This window comes from Periplaneta americana, chromosome 14 (genome assembly GCF_040183065.1).
Source record: "Periplaneta americana isolate PAMFEO1 chromosome 14, P.americana_PAMFEO1_priV1, whole genome shotgun sequence".
Classification (NCBI taxonomy): domain Eukaryota; kingdom Metazoa; phylum Arthropoda; class Insecta; order Blattodea; family Blattidae; genus Periplaneta; species Periplaneta americana.
The window spans coordinates 142,762,481-142,775,004 of NC_091130.1; the positions used below are offsets into that span (position 1 = coordinate 142,762,481).

Here is a 12,524-nt window from a genome sequence, read left to right on the forward strand (position 1 = left end):
AAAGGATAAATCTCAAATTTTTGTACGTGGACAAGGCATGTAGCACGTGTAGGCGAATCCAGAAATGCGTATAGAGTGTTAGTTGGGAGGCCGGAGGGAAAAAGACATTCGTGGAGGCCGAAAAGTAGATGGGAGGATAATATTAAAATGGATTTGAGGGAGGTGGGATATGATGGTAGAGACTTGATTAATCTTGCTCAGGATAGAGACCGATGGTGAGCTTATGTGAGGGCGGCAATGAACCTCCGAGTTCTCTAAAAGCCATTTGTAAGTTGTAATTACTTTTAATTGTAACTGTAATTTAATGCCGTTTTATTACCAGCTATTCCCGAGCCGTGGCGTCACGATCTAAGGCACCCTGCCTAGGACCCGCGTTACGGAATGCGCGCTGGTTCGAGTCCTCGTGATGGAAGAAATTATCTCATGAAATTTCGGCCAGTGTATGGGACCGGTGCCACCCAGCATCGTGCTGCACTTGGGGAGCTACGATAGGTAGCGAAAATCCGGTTTCGCAAACCAGCTATAACGGCTGGGGGATCATCGTGCTAACTACACGATACCTCCATTCTGGTTGGATTATCGTCCACCTCTGCATCGGCATGTGGATGTGAGGCCAGCAGCCGGCTAGTCGGTCTTGGTCCTTCATGGGCTGTAGCGCCATGGATTTGGATCATATGAAAGTTCTACTATTGTTCCTAACGTCAATGGTGACAATATAAATCTACATGTTTAAATATCTATAACAATGGTGGGCATTCCTGCGGCATTGCCGCAGTGACGTCAGACCTCAGCGAAGCATCAAACTTATCCCCTACCTTCCCCTTCCCCCACTCCATGAAAATACTGCGCGTGTACGTGGCGGATTATACTGGACTGCTGTACTTCGGAGCTTCATTAGTGATACAATGTCTTTCGCAGAATCATATGAATCGAGAGGATATCACACTTACAAGAAAGGCGGTTCTTTCATTTCTCATGTTTAGGATCAGTTACAAATATTCAGGACGCGAACTTAAATATGTACATTCTTAAAATAGATCACCTATTATACGAGTTCAAAGAACACAGATTCAGTGATTTTCAAAGGATTGGGAAAGATTTCAATATTTTTGCCACTCCTTTTCATGTTTAAATTGAAAATGTTATCCCAGAATTGCAGTTAGAGGTAGAGAGAGGTAGAGATTTGTAGAATGATAGCTTTTTGAAAGCAGAATGTGAAGGTCTGCTGGGGGCTAAATTTTTTTTAAAAGATGTCCAGTACTACATATCCACTGCTTAGACAGTTTGCTTCAAAAATAATGAGTACAGTCATTTCCCATAAATATGGTCCTTGAACATAACTATTGTCCACGATACAACTATTCATATTTTGTACTCCATAACGTAGTACCTCGTTTATCTATATTCTTGCTGTACTGTAGTTTGAATTCAAGTCACTGCAGCTATCTACGAACGGTCTATGTTACTTCTACAATGATCTTTGAATGGCTGTATCGTGGACCATAATTGTGTTCCAGGACCATAGTTATGGGAAATGACGGTATGTATTCATCCACCTACCAATACGAACAGCTGTTTTCTAAAATGAAATTTATAAAGTCCAGCCACAGATCCAGCTTAAGCGATGCTCATCTCCTTGCGCAACTGAAAATAGCATGCACAGATAAATCCCAATTTCGAAGAAATTGCTTTGAAAAATGATTAATTAAATATCACGTGAATGGACTATTCTAATTAGATATGGTAGGTAGGAGTGTAGTGGCGCAATTGTCTGCAAATCCGTCCCTGCACTGTAGAGTGCAACCGCTCCCACTGTATGTAGTTGCCATTTAAATCCTGTCTTGTGGATTGCGTTCATTTTGCCCACCACTGATCTATAAGCATACATATTTCATAAAAAGAATTGCACTCAAATCCCTAAATCATTCTTTCCCAATTACACAAAGATAGAACGCATCAAAATAATGTAAAGTTCAACCCACGGTCGTTAAATTCACCTCTAAAAATTGCTACTGCATTTTCAGAGCTGGCGCGTGAGTTGCTATGGCGAACAAAGCAAGCAATCTCAAGAGAAAGTCTCATCCACAAAGGGAGAGTCATATCCAAACTTGGGCTCCATTAGTTAATTAGTTTACAGATACGTTCTGGCGCAGAGGAAATAAATCAGCTCCCTCTGCCAGGCACGGAGCAGTCGCAAATAATGACGTGATTTAAATTCTTGATACGATTTCTGATTATCCGCAGCGCTGATAGCCAGATAGAATTTACTATGATAAGACTGACTGCGGGTAAATTATTAGCATGTGGCTAACGGTACTGATTAACATGGGCCCCAGAGATAAAGCAAGGCAAAGCCTGGATTCAGGAATTAAATTTACAGTATCATAGAAATTCATGTAACATTTGCTGCAAATCTGCTGTATAAAACAGACGTTTCAAGAAATTGTCAACCATTTATAGGCTAAATAATAATAATAATAATAATAATAATAATAATAATAATAATAATAATAATAATAATAATAATAATAACAATAATAATAATAATAATAATAGTAATATTATTATTAATTACATTAATTCAAAAATTTATAAATTTATAGCCTATGTGTATGAATTAATCAACCTATATTATATTTGTATTCTATAATTTTGAATATATATATATATATATATATAAATTTTCCTACTTTTCACGTGCGATATTATTCTCCTCTAGTGTTAATATTATATTATATTATATTATATAATTCCATTGCCGCTGTAATTTAAATTTTAGTTCCTATTTTATTTTATTTATTTATTTATTTTTATTATTATTTTTTTCTATATTTCGCTTATATTAATATTGTATTATATAATTACTGTAAATGTAATTTTAATTTTATTTCCTATTTTATTTTATATTATCTTATAGACCTATTAATATCATATCTGAACTGCGACCGAACACGAGCGCTGCTCATTCGGTCTCAAATTTTGTTAATACTACAGTACTTAACAAAAGTTTAAGACCATGAGCAAATTTCATATAATTATTTTCTGGTCCTATATTTTTGTTTCTATTTCCCACATGAATATTTTGTCAATTATTTGGACTGTGAGATATCTATCGACGCAAAGAAAGTAAAATTATGACATTTATTTTTTCCGAGTTATGATTTTAATGAAATATTTTGTTACTGTAAAAAATGCTACATTTATAATTACGGAATAATTTATTCATTAATCCAACATGTTTAATCACGTACTTTCGATTGGCGTAGGTCCGGTTACGTTAGCTTATTCCACAGTGAAGCTATGAATGCCTTTACTTAACGTTATTTCTACTATTATTTTCCTTATTTTGGAAAAATATGCAAAAAATTATAAAACGAAAATAGAATTTTTTAAAATTTTCTTTCTGGTGCCAATGTGTTCTCACACTTCTCAAATTGCTTGAAAAAAATCATCACTACAATAAACATGTTGGTTTAGCATGAATAAATTATTCCGTAATTATAAATGTAGCATTTTTTACAGTAACAAAATATTTCATTAAAATCATAACTCGAAAACTAAATGTCATAATTTTACTTTCTTTGCGTCGATAGATGTCTCACAGTCCAAATAATTGACAAAATATTCATGAGGGAAATAGAAACAAAAATATAGGACCAGGAAATAATTATATGAAATTTGCTCATGGTCTTAAACTTTTGTTAAGTACTGTACTGTATCTCATTTTTTATATTGATTGTATTATTTTATTTCTATTTCTCTTGTTTGTTTGTAATTATATTCTTTATTCTGTATATTTAAATTTAAAATAAATAAATAAATTAATTAATTAATTAAAACAAAAAAAATTACTAATTGGTCAGTTGATAACGGGATGATGAGTAATGAATTCAAAACTTACGTAGGCTAATGACATTTTCACGGAAAACCTACACACTAAAATACAGGCCTAACTATCATCTAAAAAAATATATTAACAAAAATTATTATATTAGAGACCTGGTGTAGTAATTGATAATAAATTATATTTTCACAATAACAGCTTTATTTCAATCCATTCTCCAGTATGGAATTTTAGGGTGGGGATATGCTTGTATTTCTAATCTCACTCCACTAATACTTATTCAGAAAAGAATAATTAAAATATGCCTTAATAAACCAATTGATTACTCATCCGAGCTTTTGTTTACTGATTTTAATGTTTTGAAAATTAAACAGATTTATTATATTGCCTTATTAATCTTCATACATAAAAATCGTAATACATTCAAATTGTATCATCATAAATATGGAACTAAAAGATCCGATTTTATACGAATAGAGGAACCAAAGTGTTTCACAAGAACAGCTCTGAGCCATGGTACCTACTTTGGTCCAAGGTTATACAATAAAATAATTGATAAATACCCAAATTTGGAAAATTTTAGTATCAGAAAGTTAAAAAATAGCGTTGGGAAAGTATATATATATATATATATATATATATATATATATATATATATATATATATATATATATATATGTTGATTTAATATGTATTTGTATGATTTAAATTGTTAAAATTGAAATTGTATTTTTAAAGTTAATTTATTCCTGTAATTCTTTTTTCTTGACCCAGTTCGTGTCAAATAATTATCTTTGTTTGTGTGTATCTTTGTGTTTAGATATCTCCCTGAGCACGAGTTTTTACTCCTTCAGGGAAGAACTAAGATTGTATTTTTGTACATGTTATTTTACTAACAATAAACAACAATAATACGAGTCTATACATTAAATACATAGTAGAGTCAGAAAGTATCGGAACTTCGGGTGACAACGCCATGCTCTATAGGCAACTTCTCTGCCTTGTCCATGTGGTTTGTGACCTATTCTCTAGGCGTATAGAGTCAGTGCGAACATGGATAGAGATGAACAACGATCGAGAAAGCAAGACTAACAGTGCCCGCAAAGCCGAAAACCCGCACGACAATGTTATATACGTCGCGTTGTAGACATAAAGACTGCTTGTGAGTGTTTCGAGACGTCGAGATTGATCACTCCCGAAGTCCCGAACGTCAAGCAGCCTTGAATCGCCACAGTTGTCTATACCTGACTGAACTTTTATCTATTTTGGCAACTGTTATATATGTATAAACGTCGACCTGGTTGGCAAGTTGGTATAGCGCTGGCCTTCTATGCCCAAGGTTGCGGGTTCGATCCCGGGCCAGGTCGATGACATTTAAGTGTGCTTAAATGCGACAGGCTCATGTCAGTAGATTTACTGGCATGTAAAAGAACTCCTGCGGGACAAAATTCCGGCACATCCGGAGACACTGATATAACCTCTGCAGTTGCGAGCGTCGTTAAATAAAACATAACATTTATATGTATAAACAATCAAGTAGCCTATTTGAAACATCATCTCTACCTTTCAGTGTATAATAATCCGTTCCCCAGTCTTTATTTAATTATAGATTCTTATTATAAAGCTAGGAAATTTCTTTTTGTATATGAGATCAAGTGTGCAATCTCAAGTAAAAATATACAAACGTTATGTGTTATGTCTCTTAGAAATGTAAATTTATTTGAGAATTTTTTTTTCAATTTTTATAACCATAGGTCATATGGCATCACATAATAGAACCAGAACTTTTTGATAACTAAGATACTATTCTGTTTGATAACTAACATACTGTTCTGTTTTGTCCTTTTGTCTCATTTAAACATTTATAATGTTATTTAGGCCTATTTCAATGATGTATGTTATTCAAAGTTACGTAATCTTTCCACGCCGACCAAATGCTATTTCGAGAATGATGAGCGAGACTCGAAGCGCACGAGAATGACGAGACGAGACGAGACAAATGCAACGAGCACAGCGAGCGAGACCGGCAGTTAGTTTTGTTCATCTCTAGTAGTTACCTTTGTTGCAGATGGCATATAACCATTTACACAACACCGCCTTCAAAGTACGCCCTCTGGGCAGTGACACCCTTCTGCCAGCGTCCATACCACTTCTCGAAACATTCCTGCAGCCCATCTTTGGTCACTTCCCACAGAGCGCTTTTCGCATGAATTTTCACCTCGTCGGCTGACGTAAACCGCCGTCCGTTGAGTAGGGATTTGACCTTTGGAAATAAGTAGAAATCTGTCTGGAGCAAGATCTGGAGAACGTGGTGGCTGTGGAAGGATAGGTATTTTGTGTTGTGCGGGAAATTCGCCCCCCTTAAAAGATGTCTCTGACAAAAATAAGACACAGTACTGTGCTCCTTACCTGTACTTGGAACATGGTGATGGAATCATCTAGCATCTGAACGCGCACCGCCAGCATCTTCCCGCCCTTCTTGGGTGTAGTTGGAGGAGTTCTTGTGCCGCCATCTACTCCCGCGGGAGTTGAATGTGAATGAGGCAGTTTCAAGGAGGATCCCCCTCCAACACCCCCGTCGGGGTCCATTTTTACCACCGCAAAACAATTTTTTTACAAAAATAAAAAACTCTTGTTTTAGCACCCTCCCACGACGGTGGTGGTGTCTAGGAAGGGCTCTCGATCACAGTAACCGTGATGTAAAAAACACTTTGCACTGGGTTCGAGTCCCGGTGCTGCAGTAGCTGCTACAGGGCAATGTCTGGCAGCAGCAGCAGCCGTCCAACGGACTACGCATCAGGACAGATTCTTTGTCATGGGCGCATTTCGGCACCTGGAACAAAAGAAATAAAATACATTAGCAATACTACTACACTTTCTGGTGAACTACGAGTATCACTGTATGGCTTAAATAAAACTTTAGAATAAAGTATACCGGGAAAAAGGGGACTAAACAAGTTTGTCTTGAGAGATGAATTAGGAAACGGAATAAACTCTAAATGTACTTAAGGTACATATACACCTTTGCATACAAAAAAATTTGTTTTGTATAATTTTGCTCTGTAAAATTTTTATCTAAAACTATTCTTTAGTGCCTGACATAGAGCTATTTTTTATTTTTATTTACATTAATTAAATATTTCCATATATGTAACTTACAATAATATTTTATGTTGCATATATCATGTAAAAAATCCATAGATAATTATTAATTACATTAATGTTATTTTACTCATTGTCAGGCACTGGGGGACATTTCAAGCTTGAAAATGACACAAATATCTTCTTGGTATCACCATATTTGACTGAGATATCATGTTTGAAAGAATTAAATATTCTAAAATTACTATTTACAGGAAATGAGCCACAAACTTTCAGAACCTAGAAGACTGCATCATCATATGTCACCCCTTAAGCAGCTTCACGTCGCTCCAGTTTCAGCTTCTTTCTGCCTCTCAAATACCTCCGCCTTGTTTTAATTTCAGGTGTTGAATGTTTTTTTTTTTTGGCATTTTTGTCCCTATTTCCATTGATGCAACAAATCCTGCGATGGTGTTTGTCCCAGGGTTTATGCCCATCCTCCTCAGAATTGTAATTTCTACTTTTGGACTCTTATTAAAATGTCGTACAACATCATTGACACACAAATTTACAGTTTTATGACTAACAGTAAAAGATTATAAATTACTTCATTATGTATGTAAAAAAGTTTTTTCAATCTAATGATCACGCCCAGGTATCTATGAATCTATTTCGGGACTAGAAAGAAGTTTATTTTACAAGCAATGCTGGACGAGGGGATTGACTGCTACGAAGATCACTCCAAAAGTAAGTGACCGTGGCTGATGACGCAGCATTTTGGAATATGGGAATTATCTGAAAAACCATAAGGCATAAATCGAAAATTATTATATCAAATTAAACAGGAGAAAATTCTCTATTAAAATAGTTATATTTTGAAAATTCTAATTTTTCATCATTTTTTTTTGCGTTTTGTGGGTGTACATATACCTTAAGAAAGGAATGATAGTATTCAGTAATTAACTATATTAAGGCATGGATCGGTGAAAATAATGAAAATATTAAAAAAATTAAAATTTAGTTGATTGTTCCAAATAATATTTTAACGATTCAGCTTTCATAATCTGTAGTTTGTTCACCCCTATGTCACTTAAGCCCCAACATATAGAAATAGGCAGTTTTACGGTGATACATATCGTGATGTGTGTGTTTTTATTTATTGGTCGTTTCCTCATCTTTCTGATTTTCGCACATGTAAGACTTCAAAATAATGTAGTGAATGAAGTTTTTTTTTTTTTTCAAATGGTCTAAAATTTTGAACAAAAGGTCTTAAATATGTTATAAACAGGCTTCGAGACTTCGGACCCAACAGAGCAGTTCAGTGGGAAATCCGCATAACGGCGTGCTGAGTATAGTGGTAAAGCATACAGTGGGTGGGGGTACTGTAGAATGAATACCAACAAATACTCAAAGGAAAACGCTCTGGATTTGAAGGTTCTGATGAATAATTTAGTTTTCATACAAACTGTGTCTGAAACTATTGCACGGTTAGAAAAGTCAAAGCAAGAGATGCCGGAAGCCCTCAAATTAATTTAGAAAATGATGCAGAAAATTAATGAGGCATCAAGTACACCGGTTACTGAACGTGTAAAACAGAAGTGGAAATCAATTTTATGTAAAAATAACGGATATGGAACATTGTGTAACATAAACAGTAAATTAGTGGACATAGAGTCACCCGAGAATAAAGGACAGTCTCTTAGAGACTGCAATGATGTTAGGTTTTTTTCCGTTTTGCTCCTATCACGTCATGCGACATAGAGCGCAGCTTTCTACAGTGCAAACTTTGGCAGAAAACCGAAAAAGTTTTACGTTTGAGACACTGAGAATGTATCTTGTAGTAGGTACATTGCAATTCGGTACTTTAACTGCACTTCCTAAAGACGACCAATAGGATAAATGAAAAAATTAAAATTGCTACATGCTTATTTTCACCATTAATACTGTGTATAATTAAACACAAATGCTTATAAAAGACAGGAGAATAAATGCTTTTCACATTATTTTGACATTATCATTGTGTAATGTATATTTACTTTCAGAATGTACATATGTGTTTCCCCATACTACCGTACTCTACTCTAAATAGCAACGTTGTTACCTCAACACATTTCTATCTACCTGCAGCGAGTCAACAACCTATAGTGCATGCACAGTAAACTTATTGTATCGGGTCCAAAGTCTCGAAGTCTGGTTATAAATAAACTGACATCCTTTTTATTATATAATTAAAATGTTGTGACCATGAAATTGTTGAAGTTGTTATAGTTAAAAAAAAAACTGAAAATTAGAAAGTACACAGTTAAACATTTTTTTTATCGACAGTTTGTGTTATTTTTTTTTTTGCGTTAAGCGAACATTACGATATCGGTGGTGCTGTTACTTTTTGGACACCCTTTCAGTTTATCAGGCTTAAAAGATGTTTTTCGATATACCGCAATCGGGTCCTCCAAAACCAACGCAAACTGGCTGTGATTTAATCCACCTGATTAGCCGTCCTGCCGCAAAAATGGTGTCCCCATGGCGTGCACTGTTCACACACGCGTGCGTTTTACATAGAGAGATTCGAAGCCCGGTCTTCGCAACGAGAAGAAAGAGCTCTATCGCTAAGCCATAGGGAATATGTCGTGTCGTGACATGCAGATACGTCGCTGCTACGATTTGATTCCATTCTCGGATCTCGATTACTAATATTTCCCCGTGCGATTCTCGCGTTAAACCGAACGACAGAAATTCACGCTACAGGAGAGCGACCACTTTCCGGGTCAAAGGGTGTACATGAGCAGATCGACGAATGTTGCAGATGAAAGGTACACACATAGGTCTAATGTACACGCTGCGCTGGAGTCTGTAAGGTTAACATTTGAGTCAGTAAATAATCAAAATGGAGCATCACGAGCGTTGCACTAACAGTATTTTAGTGTAGACGGTAATAAATTTTTAGCCGATTTAATGTGTGGATCAATGAACATATTTTCTTGTAAGTCAGGGTAATTTGTGTGTACCGAGTAAGACTTCTGTCCACATATCTATATTATATATAATTTGAACTGGTAATGGAAATTAAGGGAAAACGGCTGGACGGATTTGAATAAATGACCCCTCATTTTGAAGCTTGGTACCCAAAGTTTTTCGGAAAAATAGTAGTTTTCAGCGAAATGTAAATTTTTCCAACATAATTTTCCTATTTTCTAAAATCCATCTGTCGTCACTAACTAATTGCATTTCAGAATAAAACAAAACACACACTACAGTAAACAATATTACACGAAGGTCATCATCTGCAAGAATGCTGACATATTTAGAACTTAAATTAAATTGGTTATTAAAAACAGTACAGTAAACAATATTACACGAAGGTCATCATCATCTGCAAGAATGCTGACATATTTAGAACTTATATTAAATTGGTTATTAAAAACAGTACAGTAAACAATATTACACGAAGGTCATCATCTGCAAGAATGCTGACATATTTAGAACTTAAATTAAATTGGTACAGTAAACAATATTACACGAAGGTCATCAACATCTGCAAGAATGCTGACATATTTAGAACTTAAATTAAATTGGTTATTAAAAACTCCAAGGTAAAAGATAAAGATATCCCCGTAACATACCATGAAGGCACTTGGGGGGGGGGGCATGGAGGTAGATCCCCATGCTTCCCATGACCTCGGCACTAGAATGAGGTGGTGTGGTCGGCACCACGCTCTGGCCCCCTTTTACACCCGGGAAAGACCCGGTACTCAATTTTATAGGAGGCTGAGTGAACCTCGGGGCCGTTCTGAAAGTTTGGCAACGAGAAAAAATCCTGTCACCACCTGGGATCGAACCCCGGACCTTCCAGTCCGTAGCCAGCTGCTCTACCAACTGAGCTACCCGGCCGCCATTAAGAACTTCAAGACTTGCTAAAAATAATTTACAGGTCTGATTCTGCGGTGTGTAATTTTCTAATTTTTAATGTGATATTAAAATCTACAAAATTTGAGATGGTTTGATGACATTATTACCATTAGAAATTAAAATTATTATAATTAATGCCATGATGAGACTATTTTTCATTAATTATACGTATTAATGCTATATTGATGATATGAAAGTGAAACTTTTGGGGTTATAGAAGTACAGTAGATGTAGAGAATATATGAAATTAGATCTTCATTTCTATAATTTACAGAATGGCGGCTATGTAGTATATAACTACAAAACTTACGTAAGATAATAATATTGTTACTAAAAATCAAATATTTTTATAGTTATTAATCAAGTGGGAATGGATCTTTTTCATATACTTAATGGCGGTGTGGTGTAGATTTTTATATGCGTCATTCTCTTCAGTATTGGCTCAAGAGAGCGCAAAAATTACAGTTCCTAAGGAAAAACCAAAAGGTATTACTTACTGATAAAATAAGAGACCTAGAACATTTTGGAGTCTCCCGATCATTTCAGTAAGATCTCTTAACAGGATGAAATGAGTTTACCCTCTACATGCAGCAGCTATACCAAGATGCTAGGTTTATTGTTTGAAAGCATAGCAAACCTGACATTTTTTTTAACTTTCGCGTACAATTCAGAATGACCTGAATTAGCTATTATTTACTCTCACATGAAAGACCCACTGATCGTTCTGACATTGTTACTTGCGTTTTCGCGTTGAAACTCAAAACCTGAAGGTGTATAGATTCAAGAAAAAGTATTTGGCATAAAAAAAAAAATTCAGAGGGAGTGTTTCATTATTATGGAAGCAAATAACTTTCAAAATGTCTGGTATTCTTTATTGAAAATAAGTCTGAAAAATTTTTATTTGAACGTCTAATTTACTTAGTTTGCAGCAATTGCTGCACAAGCTACTAGTATTACTGGATTTTTAACTGCTTCACTATAGGAAATTTGAAATCCGCCAAACATTACAGAGGTACTGTATTCATATCTACACTGCTCTACAAACGCTTATGTCCCATAATAATTGCTTGTGTCTTTTCAGGGTTGAGTCTGAGTCCACAATTTCGCGTCCATGCCAGTACTGAGTGTTAATAACAACAATACCATTGAGGAAGAAATAAGAGACAGAATTGTAATGGGAAACAAAGCATACCATGCCAACCTACAGTTATTTAGAAGTAAATTGATATCTAAACAGTCCAAATTTAAGCTATACTGTACTACAATAAGACCTGTAGTAACTTATGCCAGCGAAACATGGGTCCTTAAAAACTCCATAAAACATAGACTGCTAATTTTTGAAAGAGCAATACTAAGGAAAATTTTTGGTCCAACTAAAATGAATGATGGTACATGGAGAATTAAATATAACAGTCAACTGAATGAGCTGATAAAGAATAGGAACATGATAAATCATATAAAATCGCTAAGATTAGGATGGTTTGGTCATATAAATAGAATGGAGAATAATAGACTGGTCAAACAAATATACAAATGGAAACCAATAGTTAACAGAAAGCAGGGTAGACCAAAAAGTAGATGGGAGGATGATGTCCTGAATGATTTGAAATTGATGAGGGTGGAAAACTGGACAAAGATAGTTGGAAGCCGTAAGGAATGGAAGAAAGTTGTTGAGAAGGCCTAAACTTTCATC

General features: G+C 35.2%; 1 protein-coding gene across 1 annotated transcript in view; it reads right to left on the bottom strand.

Moving 5' to 3' along the window:
• Cdep (Chondrocyte-derived ezrin-like domain containing protein) overlaps positions 1-12,524 on the bottom strand; it is a 464,715-nt gene that overhangs the window by 355,426 nt on the left and 96,765 nt on the right. The window contains exon 2 of the mRNA XM_069846189.1: positions 6,254-6,677. Coding sequence (XP_069702290.1) covers positions 6,254-6,433 — 180 coding nt within the window. The 5' untranslated portion in view covers positions 6,434-6,677. The remainder of the gene's footprint in view (positions 1-6,253; positions 6,678-12,524) is intronic.